General features: G+C 49.0%; 2 protein-coding genes across 3 annotated transcripts in view; one reads left to right on the forward strand and one right to left on the reverse strand.

Moving 5' to 3' along the window:
* Positions 1-3,149, forward strand: part of Muc6 (mucin 6, oligomeric mucus/gel-forming) — a 30,860-nt gene extending 27,711 nt beyond the window's left edge. Inside the window, exons 33-35 of the mRNA XM_059255261.1 lie at positions 194-296; positions 801-885; positions 2,965-3,149. Of these exons, the coding sequence (XP_059111244.1) occupies positions 194-296; positions 801-885; positions 2,965-3,149 (373 nt within the window). The remainder of the gene's footprint in view (positions 1-193; positions 297-800; positions 886-2,964) is intronic.
* Ap2a2 (adaptor related protein complex 2 subunit alpha 2) overlaps positions 1,861-17,866 on the reverse strand; it is a 72,297-nt gene continuing 56,291 nt past the window's right edge. For both annotated transcript variants that reach the window (XM_059264408.1, XM_059264399.1), the window contains exons 10-22: positions 17,404-17,541; positions 15,220-15,402; positions 14,668-14,765; positions 14,200-14,431; positions 13,933-14,106; positions 10,916-11,079; positions 8,779-8,861; positions 7,003-7,094; positions 5,652-5,773; positions 4,790-4,906; positions 4,610-4,679; positions 4,397-4,531; positions 1,861-3,639 (exon numbers count right to left, since the gene is read on the reverse strand). In XM_059264408.1, coding sequence (XP_059120391.1) covers positions 3,562-3,639; positions 4,397-4,531; positions 4,610-4,679; positions 4,790-4,906; positions 5,652-5,773; positions 7,003-7,094; positions 8,779-8,861; positions 10,916-11,079; positions 13,933-14,106; positions 14,200-14,431; positions 14,668-14,765; positions 15,220-15,402; positions 17,404-17,541 — 1,686 coding nt within the window. In that variant the 3' untranslated portion in view covers positions 1,861-3,561. The remainder of the gene's footprint in view (positions 3,640-4,396; positions 4,532-4,609; positions 4,680-4,789; positions 4,907-5,651; positions 5,774-7,002; positions 7,095-8,778; positions 8,862-10,915; positions 11,080-13,932; positions 14,107-14,199; positions 14,432-14,667; positions 14,766-15,219; positions 15,403-17,403; positions 17,542-17,866) is intronic.

A 17,866-nucleotide genomic window follows, 5' to 3' on the forward strand; every position in this document is an offset into this window, starting at 1 on the left:
ACATAAGACATCTTTACTGAGGACTACTGGGGACTGACTCAGATCTACCTGGGCCTGGCTCATTGCCAGATTCTTTCAGAAAGCCTTGAATACTGGAGGGATAAGGAGCTACAAAGAGGAGAGAGCTGGGGGGGGGGGGGTGGAGACTAGAAGTGACTGAGACCTGCTCTTGGGCCTCCATCTCCATCTCCAGGAGCCTGCAGCTTGCAGGAAGAGGAGCAACAGATTATCTACCAGGGCTGCGTGGCAAACGTGACTCTAACTCGTTGCCAGGGTTTCTGCGCCTCCTCTGTCAGGTGAGTTGTTGGTAAACACCCTCCTTTCTGCAGGGACCAGAACCCTCCTAGGAGCTGGGCTCTCAGTGTTTCCCACACCTACTCTGACCAACATAGGTCTATACCAGTGGTTCTCAACCTGTGGGTCACTACCCTTGGGGGGGGATCAAATGACCCTTTCACAGAGTCACCTAAGATCATCAGAAAACACAAATATTTACTTATGATTAATAACAATAGCAAAATTAGTTATAAAGTATGTGAAAATAATTTTATGGTTGAGCGTTGCCACAACACAGGGAACTATATCAAAGGGTTGCAGCATTAGTAAGGTTGAGAACCACTGGTCTAGGCAGTGCACTCTGGCCACACTTTCCTTGCCTGTGAGCAGACGCTGGTTCTTGAGGGCCTGGCCTACAAATCAGCTAGTATCCATTCTACTTTGGAACTGGCCTAGGAGGAGAGGCTCAATCCTGACCCTGCTGGTCTCTGCTTCTTGGCAGTCTCAATACGGACACCTTGCAGTTGGAGACCCGCTGTGGCTGCTGCCAGCCCCTTAGCACCTACGAGAAGCGACTCTCCCTGCCCTGCCCCGATCCCAATGCACCAGGTCAGCAGCTCACACTCACCCTCCAAGTGTTCAGCAGCTGTGTATGTAGCCCCCTGCAATGCAAGGACTAAACAACAGCCAAGTGGTTTCTTGAGCACAAGGGAACACACACACACACACACACACAGCCATTCCTGATACTTCCCTAACACCTGTAACCATCAATCCCCTTACTGGCCATGGGCATGGCCTCAAGGAGACCTTGGACAAGGCTCATCCTGAGACAGCAGAGAAACAGAGCAACAGCTGTCACGCAAAGCCTCCTACCACCTACCTCCTGCGGACCTTGACCAAGCAAAACAGGCCTTCAGTGGAAATGAACTACCAACATCTCTTCAACCTTGATGCCCTGGGAATTTCCTGTCCACCTGTATAGCACCTCCCAGCCTCTGGCTATAAGAGGCTACCCAAGAAATCAGAACACCCAAAGCAGATGCTGGGAAGACTGGGCAGGGCATCTGGGGAGACATGGGGAATAACAAGAAGATGCAGGGGTATGAGCCTTGGGTAGGGACAGGCAGCAGGGTAAACACCAAAGAGGCACAAGGAAAGGAGTTCTCCCCAGAGGCAGGGAGAAGCAAAAGGCATTGGTACCCACTGGGCAGGAGGCCATCACCCAACCAGTCAGTAGATTGCAAATAAACTGGTTCTTTTCAAGGCAGAACCTGGTGTGTACATGTTGCTGTTGTCTTCCAGAATCCTGAGCATGATATCACAAACACCTGCACAGGCCAGGCCACTAGGACCTGGGACTGTCCAGGTCCATGTGGGACTAAGACAGAAAGACCACCAGCCCTGGTCTTGAGCTGCACCCATCTGGGATTCTGTGGGGAAACCCATTATCTTCCAGGCTCCCCAGACATGGACCATCTCTCATGTGCAGCCCCAGACTGGGGCAGAGGAGAGGAGTACTCAATTCCACAGGGCACAGACTAAGGGCAGTATAGGACACTCCCCACAAAGATCACACACATGTTCCAGTTTCCTGTCCTAGCATTTATTTTTTTTTAATCTCTGAGAACAAGCACACTGTACTGATGAAGGCCCAGGAGTCACAGAGGGCAGGCCTGTGCCCCAGCAGCTTCCATGTGCTGGGGCATTACTGATCTAGACACCACCACTGGATAGCACATGGTACATAAGCCACAGCCACACATGTTGAGCTATCCACATGGTCCTTGCAGTAGTGCATGAATTGCACATAATGGAGAGCCACACTGTCCAGCTACTGGAGCAAGAGAACTCCAGAGGCTCACTGTGGCCACAGCCAGATCATTCTTCTGCAACACAAGCCTGTGCCATGGCAAGTGTGGATCACAACACATGACAGCCAGACCAAGGGCTTCATGGAACACAAGGGGTCAGCACAGCAGGTATTGGTTGTTCTGAAACTAACTGCCTGGGCTGTACAGAGCGGGGCTGCAGGAGCTTGAGTGGGATAGGAGCCCTGCCACTGTCCTCAAACCCACCATGGCAGGCTGGCAGCCTAAGGCTGAGGCAAAAAACCTCATGCATATGTGACCATACCGAGTGCTCTAGTGAGCAAGGGTCATCAACACTGCTGTGTAAGTACAGATAAACCTGTACAGCTGAGTCTGTGGCAATCCTGGGCATCATCTCAAGGCAGAGTGCAGGGTCCCAGCCTGGGCTCCCAAGGCTTCTGATATGGTCTATGCTCACCCCTGATGGGCTGCACATACAGTGCAATGCTCACAAGAGGTTAACTAACAATTGAGCTGCCAGTGCTCAAGCTAGGCAGTCCAGTGCATCCTTAGCACAGCACCTGCCTGGGTTGCCATTCTCACCCCAGCCTCTCCCTCCATTACCACACTCAGGTCTCCCTTTCCACCCAACCACAAGGGCTTCACAGAAGTGAGAATGCAATACTGGGGCACCAACTAAGACCCTCTGGAGAGAAGCACACCTTATGAATTATTACTTCACCACCTGACCCATTAACCTTCAAGTCCCCAGAATGTACCACAGAGACAGTACATTCATTAAAAACAAAAGATGGGTGATGTCCATGTCTTCCAAAGTCAATAGGAACCCCTCTACCCACCATGCTGCAAACCTAAGGTCTCAACTATGTGGTGAAATGTTTCAACTGTCCCTTCAAGAACATTGGTATGCTAGGCACAGGACCCTGCCGGGAGTGGGGCATGGAGTTTGCCAACAGTCATAAACACAAGCACTTCGGCACCATCAGTAGTGCTATAGCAAACCCCATCAACTGTTCAACCCATGAGGCCACACACTTCTAAGCCACTGTTGTAAACGTCCTGCAGGGCCACACATCCTGTGTTAACCCTATAAGCACATGGCGCTGTTTCTGGATTCTGAGAATGAGTCAGTGGCATTTTAATAAAATTTGAACAAAATTTCCACTTTCGTTCAAACTTCTAATTTCCCTTTAATTTGTAGGTTGAACCACAGGGCTGTCTTGATTTTCCAGGCCCAGGCACCCTTCTTTGACGGGGCAGGCCTGCTGCAGCCCTTCTCAAACTGTGTCCTGTATTCTCTCCACACCCAAGGGGCTGGCTGTAGGTGTAGGGCTGGAGGTGCCTTGAGCGGCAGTTTTTCAGACAAGGGGTGTTTATCTGCAGTGTGGTACAAAGACAACGGTAGAGACAAGAGAGACGCACAAACAAAGAGCCTGATCTTCTGGCCTGTGGATTAGAACTGTTCCGACAGCAATTCACATAGTCTCTGAGAGACGGTGTCTTTGCTGGTACGCAGCGTGAGTCGGTACATCTGAAACAGAGACCAGCAGCAGGTGAGCGGGCACTGAGCCCCAGGTTCTTAGCAGGTACTTTTGTGGTCCAGGCCTCACTATTCGCAGCAGCCCCTCCCGACGCACCACTGTTTCACCAGTCAAAATAGAAAAGTCTAATAAAAGCAAATGTTTGCAGCAAGGGAGAGTGGCTGTTAGCGGAGGTGGGGGTCAGCCAGTCACTCTGGAAAGCTCTCTCTTTTGTATTTTGAGACACAGTCTTACTGTGTGGCCCAGGCTGGCCTTGAACTGGTACTCCTGCTGCCTTCTCTTCCTGAGTACTGAGATTACAGGCATGCACCACCATACACAACCAGTTTGAGAGCTTCTCATCAAGTTAACTATGCATGACCTTTGAGCTGACCACTACACCCCCAAAAGCACCCCAGTGTTGGGAAAACAAGCATCCACAAACAACGGAACACACAGGCTGGAGTCTCCAGAGGAGCACTGCTGAGGCAAACAGAATGCGTGCCACTCACAGGAGGCAGAACAAGACAACACCAGGAAAGCTGCGCACACACAGCTCAGGCTAGGCTGCTACATGGGCATGTGGTGGCACACCAGGCCTTCTGTGAGGAGAGGGGAATCCATGTGCTCTGATGGCCAGTAGCTGTCTAAGTGTCTGCACCATCACCATGACCACCAACACTTAGAATCTGCGTGTCTCTATAAATAAACCTCACCAAAATAAAAAGCAACACAATCATATCCATCCTCCTACTGTGGAGACCTCACCTGAGCTTGCAGATTTGGCTCCAGGCGCAGCAAGCAGCCGATCTGGGTGGTTTTGGTATGTATTATGCCAGCACCCACAAAATTTGCAGGATTTGGATCAACTTCCTCAAGGAGTGCAGAACCAAATCCTATAATCTGTACAAGAGTGAAGAGGCAGGTCAGGATGCACTGGTAACAACATCTGCCTCAGCTACATCACCATACACCCTTTACCTTTGCTTTAGTGATCTCTGTGTCCATCGGATGCTTTGCTTTGAAGATATTCTGCACTTCTTGCTGTGGGCTATAAAAAACAGCATGTTAGTACTAAAAGCCATGCTGAGACCCATTGAGCATCCTGTCCAGGGACAGCCCCCCCAATTCCCTTCTCCACCCATAGTACAGCCCTCTCACTTGCTCAACTGCTTCCAACGTTGAAAGAAATCCTGAGAAGCCATTTCTGTGGGCTGGAAAAATTTGTTGAGTGTAATGGGCAGCTTAACAGACACATTCTGGAAGGTCCCACCATACCTGTAACAATAGAGTCATGTTATGGAGAACAAATGCTTGGCTAAAATGTTCCAGTTAATTGAGTCTTCAGCACTTAGAGAAGAGCCATGTGGCCACCCATCTCAATAATAGCCACAAAGATTACATACCAGCAGTATTCCTGGAGGGGCTAAGCCACATTCTCCATCCATCCCTCCTGCTGCAGTCCATATCTACACCATTCACAGGTGAGCAAGGGACCAAGCAACTGCTTTGTGCCAAGTGTCAGAGGACCAGTTCCTTTCAGTCCTACTCCTTTGGCAAATGAAGACCCAGGACAGGCCCAAGTAGACTACCAAATCAATTAGCCTTGTAGCTCCCCAACAAGGAACCACTGTAATGACTAAAAAGAAGGCTACATGCTATGACCCAGAAGTCTAGCTCCAAACCAGCTACTATTATCCCTCAAGATGGCCTTTAAAGCCAGCTTCAGCAGGCAGCACAGAGAGCCTGGCTCTCTGCCTCCCAGAAGCAGGACCTTCCATTTCTCACCACAAAATCATCTGGTTCAGAAATAGCCTAGCCTGCAGACCACACAGGAGACTCAACCCCATGGGTACCACGTCATGGTCACAGAAACCAGCTCCCTCTCCACTTGCTCCTATACTCTGGAAGCTCCAGGTCTGGCAGTACTCTGCAGGCATGCACAGTGGCACAGCAGTAACTAATGAACTCCCTTGAGGAGCACACAGGTTGGGAAAGGACACAAGAGGCACACACCCCTCACCTGAACTGGATGTTGAGAACAGGTGCCTCTGTGAAATCAGATACACACTCAATGTTGACCACCTGTTGCACCTGTGCGCCCCCATCCACAGTTGGGTCCACAGGCTTGGTCTGCAGGTTCAGATGTGAGAACATTAAGGAGTCCAAGCAGGCAGGGAGAACGGGCCCAGCACAGCCACCCACAACGGACAGCAGCGGGGTCCCCTACACATCACTTTGCCAACCTGTCCTTCCACCATTCAACATATCCCACTGGCCCGGACCACCCACAGTCATATGTATCTGGCTATTCCCTTTCTCTAAAAGACCTTAGAAGTTGTACACTAGCAGCATACTGGCCTTGGCACTGCAGAACTAAGCTCTGGAACTCTGTGATGACTCCCGCTGTGCTCAGCAGAAACCATGCCTACTAACTCAAAGGCACACAGCTTTACAGATCAGTGTAGCTCTGCACTTATGCAAGCCAGAGACTGAAACATCTGAACAGGAGCCTCTAAGTTCACTGTAACACCCTTGCATCTAGGATCTATGCAACCATAGCTCGACCTGGGCAGTTTCTGCTTCCCTGTGCATTCTGCATGGCAACCTGTATCCACAGCTCATAACTCCTTGGAGCCCAGGAGAAGGAGACACACAGACGGTAGTTCTACATGCATCAGTCCTTTTGTGTGTATAGTAGGGAAATGCTGGAGATGGAACCAGCATGAGCTGGTTCTTGCTTATGCATTCTACCACTGAGCCACATGCCTAAACACCACACCACTGTTTCTGACTTGTTTCCAAATGGTTCTATATTTAAATATATCATCTCCAAATGAACACAGGTCTACTACATACTATGAGGTGAGCCCAAGGCATGCATCCCCGGTTGTTGTGAACCCTACTCTGCACACTGCAGCAGACCCCAGCTGTCCCTCTCTCACAGGCGCTCAGCTGAAGCCATCCAACATTCCTCACCGTTCCTAGTGGCCACATAGAGCCATCCTCTGCTTGAGCAAAATATGTGCCAAAGCACACATAAGCCCAGCAGGCAGGAGATGCTCCATACTGGCTAGTTACCATAGACTCACTCTGCCTTCGGCCACAGCTCCTTTTGGGGGACTTCACAGGGTAAAGGGCAAATGATATCCACAGGAGAGCAAAATAAGAAAGAGAGTGACTCACATAACCAGATGAAAGGGACAGCTGTGTGGGTGGTGTCTGATGCACCATCAGGTCAACTCAAAGTGAAGGCCCCTGATTTTACTAAGCCATGGAAAACACTGCCATATGAACAGGAGCAGCCCCCCCTTAAAGCTTCCTCTAACCCCAATTGTTGTCTGCTGTCCGGGAGCCTAGAGATAATCAAGGATATTAGCCTGAAGGTCATCAGCACAGATTAGCGTTGGAGTGAAGTTTAGGAACTGCGTGGAGGTCTTGTTACCATAAAATATGAACATCCGGCCTAAGAGGAAACAGAGATAGTTTATTTTATATACAATATGTCACACTTACCATGAATAGTCAGTCAAAAGTAGCCCCTGCAATTCCCAGTTGAATGTATTTATTGTGAGCTATGACGATTGCTAAAATTAAAAACAACTTTTTTTTTCTAAATTTTTGGTTAACCAAACAATTGTTTGGTCTCAGTATGTAGCTTACGCTAGCCTAGAATTCCCTATGTATCTCTGGCTGGCCCTGAACTCATGACAATCCTCCTGTCTCAACCTTCCAAATGCTAGGATTATACACATGAGCCATCATACCAAGCTTCTAGTTTAAAAGTAGCACGGCAGTCAGGCACAATAGCATTCGCCTTTCATCCCAGCACTTGAGAGGTAGAAGCAGGAAGATCAGGAGTTCAAGGCCAGCCTCAGATACATAGTACATTTGAGGACAGCCTGGGCTACATGAGAACCTATTTCAAACACAAAACTAAAGCCAAATTTTAAAAAAAAAAAAAAATTAGCATGGTAAGATTAGAAATGGGGGAATAGGAGGTTTCTTCCTCTCACACCTGCCCTAGGGCCTCCTTCTTACGTAGTTACTCAAGGGTGAAAGCCACATTTCTGTAAACTAGAACCAGAACCACAGACACCAGGTCAGGAGGTTGAATGGCACAAATAGGACACCCAGAGCCTTCGGAGGACCAGCCTGCCCTGTGTTGAAGCCACCTAGACCTACCCAGATATCTTCCACTGGTGTCTACCAGCTGACCCACTTGGTGATACTAACAGCCAGGACCGTCCTTCAAACTTGCCATGCCCCCTCCAGTGACCAATCAGGACATGCTCCCTGTACCTATGGGCCAGACCCTGTGTTGACACTTATACCCTTAGGGTTCAGAAAAGAAACCAAACACCAAAAGTTCTGGAAAAGAGAGCAGTTTAACTTCCCTCCTCAACCAAACCTGGTGAAATCACCAGGCACAGGGGGGCATTCTCATCAACTTGGCATCTCTCAGAGGAATACGACTGGTGCCCAGCATCCCACAGCTCCTGCAGGACAGGTATGCTGTTCTTAATCTTCCACATTCCTACTCCCTTTTCACAGACAGCAAACCCATCTTAGTAGCAACTCCAACAGTTTGATGGGCAAAATGTTTTCTTTCAGGACTCAAGAAAACCCCTCCCTTTTTAATCGTGATAAAGTACATATAACTTAAGTCCTGCTAGGTGCAATGGCTTAGTAATGCATAGCCATCCCCACCATCCAATTTTCCATGTTACCTGTCAGTGTATAAATTACAAACATTTCTCATTACATAATTTCCCCCTAATTCCTTTTGGGGTTTTTTGTTTGTTTTTTGTCTCCTTTTTTAAAATTTTTTTATTTTTTCTTTAAGACAGGATCTTACACATTGCCAAGGCTGGCGTGGAACATATGACAATCCCACTGCCTCAGTCTACCAAGTGCTAGAACTAGAGATGTAAGCAACATACCTGCCTTTAAAAAAATTTTGTTTTGTTTCGGGGGAGATCTTGCTAAATAACCTTTGCTTTCCTGGAACGTGCTATATAGCCCAGAGTGCTCTCAAACGCACAATTCTCCTGTCTCTGCCTCCAAATGCTGTGATCACAGATGTGTGACACCATGCTTGGCCATTTCCAATAATTTCTAAAGAAATTTTCATTAAGGAAAATACATACCTAAATTCTGCCGAAATTCAGACTTAAGTCCAATTTGAAGCAGCTGGTTTTCAAACAAAACACCATTATTTTTACAAACAAACCTAGGAGAAAAGGATAGTGAAGCATTACTTAGAGCCACCCACAGGAAATAAAATTTGTTTCAGAAAGGGCTTAAAGTATTTGGGGGCGTCTCAATGCACACCTGAGTAGACTCAGGGACCAAGGTGAGTGACCTCTGCCCTAGATCAATCAACTCAACCAACTTTCCCACACTTGTCTCTAGGGTATGTAAGAGCTGTTTCTTTGCAGTGAAGCCATCACATTGTGCCGGGGCACTCGGGGCAGAAGGGCTCTCCTGGTCCCACTCTGTACTATGCCACAAGAGCAATGGAAAAAGAGTCCCCTCTGAACACACCAAAGGCCCAAATGTCACCAGCTCTTCCAAGTCATCTAGGCCACAACCAACAGCTGTCTGCCCAGCTCTGGATACAGTGAGATGTCTCAAAATAAAACACTGTCTATTCAGTATAAGAAGCCATTTTCCAAACACTTCTGAGAATCTATAACAATGCACATGAGAATGACTGTTCCCTCATAGGATGTTCCCTCGTAGGCCATAAGCCTGGCCTAAGGCTCCAAACACTAGCATAAGGCCCGCCATCCTAGGCCAGCACTCTACCCAGGCCCAGCTTGAATGTTACTCAAGGAGCCTGAGCAGAGGTTAGGGGGCTCACACACTTGGATCTGGGTTATCAACCTGTCATCCAAATGATAAAGAAGCCCTGCCATCCATGTATGGCTGACTATTTCCAAAAGGTCACTTCAACTGCACTTGACCTAAGGGAACACAGGTGAATAGTCATGTCAGGCTTACGGAGGATGCAACCTCCCTCATGCCTGCTGCACTGCCCAAAGCAACAGGTCCTTCCACAATGCACCAAATAAACATCATGTGGTAACCCTGTGTGGCCACATCAAAACCAAGACAGGCAAATCCCTGCACAGGTCCTGAAAAACTGCCATAGAACCTTAAGAGATGGGATCAAGGACCAGACCAGCAGGTCAGGGTAAGGAAAAAATAAAGGTGCATGACCTCCTGGAGCTGGGAGCACATACCAGAAGCTTACACCAACAGAGGAAGACTCAAGTCTGCAAACAACTATCACTTCCATTCCCCACGGCCATCACCACAGGACACCAGGGACCCAGGGACCCAGGGCCCATGGCTGCCATGGAGCGACGACAACAAAGCAAGGCTAAGGCACTCTGGATACGGACCCTGTCAACACTAGGGGACATGGCTGGACCCCACGCTGCCTCTTCAACAAGGGTCGGGGAAGCTGAGTTTTCCAGATGTCAAATACCAAGCTCAGCAACTCTCAAGCCATCAGAGGTCTGTTCACAGCCTGCTCCAACACACACTCCAAACACACATTTCCTAACAGGAAGGAAGGATCGTGTGCAAAATGAATACAAGGAAACGAAAACTCTGAAACCACAAGAATCCTGGTATCATCTCCAGCAGGAAACAAAGGCCATCCTATGATGTGTTCTAATCTCCCCAGACAAAAGCCACTGCCACTGGAGGTAAAGTGAGGAGCCCCACATCAGCCATGAACCAGGACACAAGCAGGGTAAGTAGCAGCAGGGAAGCCGGCAAAACCATCCAACAAGAAGGAAAGTGATCCCAAACCTTTCCAAGTGGGAAACAGAGCAAGTAGCTGGACAAAGGCCATGTAAGTGGAAGACATACATGGAGTCAGCAAGAGAGAGCCAGGCAGCCTGAGGCTATGGTGAGAAGGCAGCTATCTATGCACAGAGCTGAAGGGGATTTCCTTATAAAGGGACTACGCCAGAGGAAGACAAAAAATACAACTTGACAGAGCTGGAAGCACAAGGTACATGGGGCGGGGCTGGGGAATAAGTGGGAAGAAGAAACAAGCTCAGAGTTTTTATCAAATGTCTCAAAGAAAAGAAACAGTAAAGGTACCATCAGATTCCAAAGCAAAGCACAGCCACTCATATGCTCTCTGTCTGCAAGAACACCAGCCCCCTCTCTAATAGTACCCATTAGGTGCTGGGGACTAAGCAGAAAATCACCCACGAGGTCTAGCTCCCACCATGCCTCCCCGGCAGTACTCCGAAACTGAGCTACCTGGCAAAGTTGTCTTCGGAGCCGGGTGCAAGAGGTGCGACTGCAGAAGCTGAGTCTGAGAACACGTCCACTAGTAAGCCCCCGCCAGAGGAGGGAGGGGGCCCTGTAGGAGCAGGGGGAACAGCCCCCAGACCCAGCAGGTCTGCTGACGGAGAAGGTGTAGACTGCAAGATAAGACATGGGTACATCAGCATGGATACTTGGACCCACACAACCCTGTGTCCACTCCCAGGTCAAGTAATAGGGAGGTGGGTGGAAGGGGCAGTGAGCAGTCCAGAGACTGCAGATCAACAAGAGAGGGCTGCTGGCCACCTCCCTACCCATGAGTCCAGATGAAGACATTCACCTCACAATACCATCATAATTTCACACAACTAGAAAATTGTCTGCATTTTCCCCGCAAATGCTATTTGAATAAAACAACAAAGTTCTAAAAAAAAAAAAAGTCTTGCCATCAAAAAGGTTGAAATGTACAGGTTAAGAAATAAGTCCAGTCGGGCGGTGGTGGCGCACGCCTTTAATCCCAGCACTCGGGAGGCAGAGCCAGGCGGATCTCTGTGAGTTCGAGGCCAGCCTGGGCTACCAAGTGAGTTCCAGGAGAGGCGCAAAGCTACACAGAGAAACCCTGTCTCGAAAAACCAAAAAAAAAAAAAAGAAGAAGAAGAAATAAGTCCAGCCAGGCAGTGGTGGTGCACACCTGTAATTCCAGCACTCGGGAGGCAGAGGCAAGCGGATCTCTGTGAGTTTGAGGCCAGCCTGGGCTACAAAGGGAGTTCCAGGACAGGCACCAAAACTACACAGAGAAACCCTGTCTCGAAAAAGAAGTAAGTCCATGCACATTACTGTCAACTGTTCAAAAAGAGTAAGGTTTACACACGGTGGAAGCAGGAGGATAGGGAGTTCAAGGTTATCCTCTGCTACATAGCAAGTTCTAAGCCAGCCTGAGCAGCACAGTGAATTCCAGGCTACAATATGAAGACTTGGTTTCAAACAAACAACAACAGAAAAGTTTTGGTGTGTGATCTGAGGTTAACAGGGCCCATCTATATAAGCATGGTTGGGAGCTATCTATTGGAACCTGGTAGGCTCAGCAGTGGGTGCACAAGTGAGGACAATGACTCTACCCCTCCCAGAATCTGTCAATAGCCAAAAGTTCATCAGAAAGGGTTAGAGCCCTGTGAATCTTTCCCTCATCTACAACTGATTGTTGATAGGAATGAAAGAAATGTCCAGGAAGGAAAGTAGGTGGAGGAGGTGGAGGAGAGATAGGAGGGTGGGAAGACAGTAATCAGTATGTATTATACACATGTGTGAAATTATCAAAGAACAAATTTGATCAATAAACCTGTAAGACTTAAAAAAGTAAATAAAATAAAAAGATGCAAAGGTAAGCAATCAGCTTGCTGGATGCATTCTCGGCTCAGCTTAAGTCCAGTTCCATTATGAGAGAAAGCAGATGAACAAGCATACAAACGTCTTACAAAACCCTTGCTGTCCAGTCCAGGAGACAGCACAAGAAAAGAGCCCTTGAAGCCAGGCGGTGGTGGCACATGCATTTAATCTCAGGGGCAGAGGCAGGGGAATCTCTGAGTTCTGGGCCAGCTTGGTCTACAGAGCGAGTTCCAGGACAGCCAGGGCTACACAGAGAAACCCTGAGGTGGCGGCGGAGGCGGAGGCGGCCTTGAGTCATTACTACATCACACAGGACAAGGGCACAGCTTGTCACCCCACATTCAATTCCCAGACCTGACTTACCCAAAGGTGACCCTGCCATACCAAAGCTGACTCACACACCTGTGTGCTATCCACAGAACTCCCCAGACCAGTCTATAAATGTGGGGTGCTACTGGCATGAGACCCTGTATTCAAGAGTCACTTTGAATGACTTTTGAACATCCTGCTGGTCATTCACGAAGGCAAACATGAGGAAACTCGATCCTGAAGCCATTCTAATACAGTACATCTTGTGCAGAGCCCTGTTCTGTGGCTGCATGTACCCTGCACACAGGTGGCAATGGTCTGTCCCAGCCATAGGAACTCCTTCAAGTAGGGCCAGGTCTTGGAGTGTGCCTCAGCAAAGAATGCGGAGGGTAGAAGTATATTAGCAGGGAAGCCAAAATGTTTATCCTTTGAAATAGATGTAATATGCTGTGCTTTGTATAAAGCATGTGTTCATGTGTAGGTAGGCATGTGACAACGTGTATGAATATTATTTCAAATAAATGATACACCCAAAGTCTTTGTCATGCAAGGGGCACAGGTATGAATGACAGCCTTGCCAGGCCTCAGGCCAGGAACAGGCCTAATTGCTGCTGCTGGCCAGCACAAAAAAGAGAATGGGGAGGCTGGGGACAGAGGGAGCTCCTGGCCTCTCCCCACCCCCATGTGGCTGCATAACTCTTTCAAAAGGGCCACCAAAAGTAGCAACACAGATGTCCTGTCACAGGGGTACCCCTCACCTCCCAAAGCGGACAGGGTCACAGCGAGGCTGGTTAGAGAAGAACTAGAAAAACCTGGGATCACAGCATCTGATGAAGCACATCTAGAGCAGCCCAGGTCACAGCCCCAGTGGTCACAAGACCACATTCCTAGTCCTGTTTTAGTTGGAGAAAGACAGTACCGCTCCAACGGCATTCCCACCTCTTCCACCCACAGGAATGTCTTCACTGTGCCACATCAGGGGGAAGTTTGCTCTACTTTAGTCACTACCGGAAACCTCCCAGAGGAAGAAGGCAAACCCTTCCAAATCTATAGAGAACACACACCAGCTCTCCTACAGAAGTGTGGAGTCTCAGGCCACGGGTCCTGGCCTGGCCCCAAGAATCCATAAGCTCGTCTCATAGAATAGGCTGCCCTGGAGACCCTAAGTTCAGGGGCACACCTGACCACATGTCCAGCGCTAGACTCCACTTCTGAGTACCTACCCACAAGCTTTCCCACAGACACCAGCCCTGCCATTCCCAACCCTGGGATATAAGGCCCTGATGGGCGCCAGGTACACAGTGGCAGGAACCCACCGCAGCACTGGTGCTGGCTGGAACGGGTTCAGGGCCCCCATTCACGTCAATGCTTCGCTCACGCTTGCTCTCTTCCAGGTCAGTCACTGTGCTCGGGCCCTTCTTCTTCTTTAGCTTGGCCAAGATGGAGGACTCACGCTCAGGGAAGGGTGGCATTTCCTCTAGGACAGTTGCCTATTAAAAAGACTAGAGGTTGGTGTGGCCACCCTGGCACCCAGTACCAGCCCAGCGGCCCCAGCACCAAACAGCCCAGCCCGGAGCCCGCACCAGGATGTCAGTGCTGGCAACAGTACTCAGCCGCAGGTACTCCACAGCCCGCTGTTGCAGTTCCACATCTGCATTCTTCAGTTGACTGTCACTGCGGAGCACGTCCTGAATGGTAGCCTTTACCTCTGGAAAGAGGTTCACGAACTTGATGTAGGTGGACAGCAGGAGTGCCCGGGTGGGGACGCTGCACAAGTGGAACTTGGAGTGGAGCAGGTTGAACTGGATCAGAGGGCTTGAGAGGGGCAGAGAGCACAGACGGGAGTCACACTATCTCATCTGTCTCACGTGCTGCCTTGTGCTCAGCCTGCACCTGCAGTGGGGACCCTACGCTAAAGCAGTACCTCCTTAAGGAGGACACACTGCCAGCTCCCAGTGTAGGGGTTTCCTCCTCCCTCGGGATGTCAAAGCAGTGTAGAGAGCAGGGCAGTCCAGTGCAGTGCATACCCCTGGTTCCCTGGGGTCTTTTACCTGGATCGTGGGTCCCCAGCTATCAAGTTTCCAAACTCCCCCAGGATGTAGCCGCCCACTTTGACCAAGTTCTCATGACACGCTGGAGCCTGCAATGCCTGTGAAATAGGGAACACCAGGAGCTAGGCCACAGAACAGGCAGCTGGCACAAGGTGAAGCTACAACAAAGACAGCTGGGTCCTTCCTTGAAAGGTGTATTTTGAAGTCAGTGAGAGCTTCCTCCTAAAGCCTTGGCAGACCCTGGCTTCCTGCAGCTGGCTGCAGTGCCAACAGCAGAGGGCCCAACAGCAAAGCCTGAGATACAGCAGACATATGATGTCCCTCATGCATAGGATAGCACGTAGGTCGCTCAACAGCCTCATCAGCCCTAATATGGTTTTGGAGATTAGGGTGAGAGCAAGCTGCAGCTTGGCGGGGGCATTAGCTCAAGAAGGGCATAACCACTACTGAGACCAAGAAGGGGGAAAATCAACACCACTGAGGCCCATCTCTGTCCCCTTAAGCTCAGACACCACTGGCCCTAGTGAGGGTGCACACTCTTCTCCACCATACCTCAAACACTGTCTTGGCAGCATAACCCTGCACATCATCCCGGTTGATGACAATCTGGATGACACGGTACCACACTTCTTCGCTCACATAGTCGCCTGCGATGCGGATGAGGTTGAGAATGGTGTCCACATACCAAGTGTAGTCCACTGCATACTTCTCAGCTAGGATGGCCACCTTCAGCACCTGCAGGGAAGACAGGGCCCTCATGAAGGTGCTACCAAGGCTGGCACACAGCTTATGCCAGGTTGCAGAAGGACCTAAAGCTTGGAGTGGACAGGAAGCTTTCAGCAGATCTTTAGAGGCCCAGAGAGTAGAGAGCAGCTGATTCAGGTGAGGAAAGCTGGTCAACTCCAGGGACATAACAGTACACCTGGGACAAGGTGAGAGCAGCTGATTCAGGTGAGGAAAGCTGGTCAACTCCAGGGACATAACAGTGCACCTGGGACAAGGTGAGAGCAGCTGATTCAGGTGAGGAAAGCTGGTCAACTCCAGGGACACAACAGTGCACCTGGGACAAGGTGCTAACACTCAAGACAATCGGCTGAGGTCAGCCATACCCCAACCCTGCATCACCTTACCTCCCTGACTCCATAATACTTCCAAAGTGTGGTGGTTTGAATGAGCCTATACATAGTCCTCATAAGCTCTTACATTTGAATGATTGGTCTCCAGTTAGTGGAACTGTTTGGGAAAGCCTTGGAGTGGGTGTGGCCTTATTGGAGGAGGTATGTCACTGTGGAGGAACAGGGTGGCTTTGAAGTTTTATTTAAAAGCCCATGCCAGGCCCAGTCTGCCTACAACTTGCAAGCCATACAAGCTCTCAGTTACTGCTCCAGCAGCCATGCCTGCCCACCTGCCACCACACTCCCTGCCATGATGCTCATGGACTAAGCCTATGAAACTATAGGCAAGCCTCCAATTAAATTCTCTATTTTAAAAGTTGTCTTGGTCATGGTGTCTCTTCACACTGACAGCATGGACACTAAAACTAACAATTAATAAATGGGGCCTCATGAAGCTTAAAAGCTTCTGTATGGCAAGGACACCATCATTCCAGCAAAGCGCAGACTAGAGAATGGGAAAAAGTCTTTACAGATTACACATCTAATAGAGTGTATCTAAAATAAAGAACAAAAAAAATGAACAACCCAATTTAAAATTGGGATACAAGGCCAGGTGGTGGTGGTGCACATCTTTAATCCCAACACTCAGGCGACAAAGGTAGGCAGATCTCTGTGAGTTCAAGGCCAGCCTGGTCTACAGAGAGTTAGTTCCAGGACAACCAGAACTGTTTCACAGAGAAACAAAAAAATAAGTAAATAAATGAATGAATGAATAAAAATGGGATACAGAACTAAACAGACAGTTCTCAAAAGATGAAATATAAATGGCTGAGATATACTTGAAGAAATGTTCAATATCCTTAGTCATCCAGGAAATGCAAATTAAAACTACTTTGAGATTTCATCCTACCCCAGTCAGAATGTCCAAGATCAATAAACAAATGACAGCATGTGCTGGCGAGGAGTCAGGGAAAGGGGAGTACTTATTCATTGCTGGTCGAAGTGCAAACTCATACTGCCACTAAGGAAATCAGTGAATCAGTGTGGCAGTTTCTCAGAACCTCAGCAAACTGGAAACAAATCTACATAGGATTTCAGGATAGCCAGGGCTACATAAAGAAGGCATGTCTTTAAAAAAAAAAAAAAAAAAAAAAAAAAAAAAAACCTCAAAAAGATCCAGCTATACCGCTCATACCCAAAGGATTCTATATCCTACTACTAGAGATACTTGCTCATTCATGTTCATTGCTGTTCTATTCATAATAGCCAGGAATTGGAAACAACCTAGATGTCCATCAACTGATGGATGGATAATGACTTTTGTCTAGCTCCATCCATTTGCCTGTGAATTTCATTTTACTCTTCTTAATAGTTTTGGAGGATTTTCCCTCACGAATCAGCTCATGCCTGCCTAGCACAGATGACCACACCCTGCACTGCCAAACACCCACACTGGAAGGCCAGAGACAAGGAAGCTGATGCCAAGCAATCTTTTATCTAGTGTCTCATAGACACTCAGGCAAGCCTGCCAGACACTGAAAACCACCCAGGAATTTTATCCACTGGAACTCATATCCACAGTAGGGAGCAGCTCGGGCAGCCTTCAGGCTGCAGGACTCACAATTTCCTCTCGGATGGAGTAGTCAGCCGTCTCTAGGTAGCTCAGCATCTCAGCCACAATCTGCTGGGCGTTGCTGCGGTCACACATGGCGTAGAGCAGGTCCACTGCCCGCTGCCGCACACTCACGTCTCGTTCCGTCTGGGAAACAAGGCAGAGTCAGAGCCACTCCTGCAAAGCACAGGTTGGTGGACAGTGCCTATCCACTGCTGTAGGTCAGTCCATGAGCTAGCATCTATTTATTCCATAGGCGCTATCTTGGGGCACCCTACAGCACTGTGCCCATCAGGCAGGATGCTCCCCTATCTCCAAGTCCCTTACTGGGCCACCTAACTATCAATATATGGGACCCAACAATTTAGGCCACTTGGAACCCACACACAACTCACTGCCTGCCCCTCATACTTAGTTCAGTCAGGATAATCCCGTTCTAGCCTTGTTTGTTCACTCTCCCTCCTCCCCGATC

This window comes from Peromyscus eremicus, chromosome 1 (assembly GCF_949786415.1).
Source record: "Peromyscus eremicus chromosome 1, PerEre_H2_v1, whole genome shotgun sequence".
In the NCBI taxonomy this organism is placed as follows: Eukaryota; Metazoa; Chordata; class Mammalia; order Rodentia; family Cricetidae; genus Peromyscus; species Peromyscus eremicus.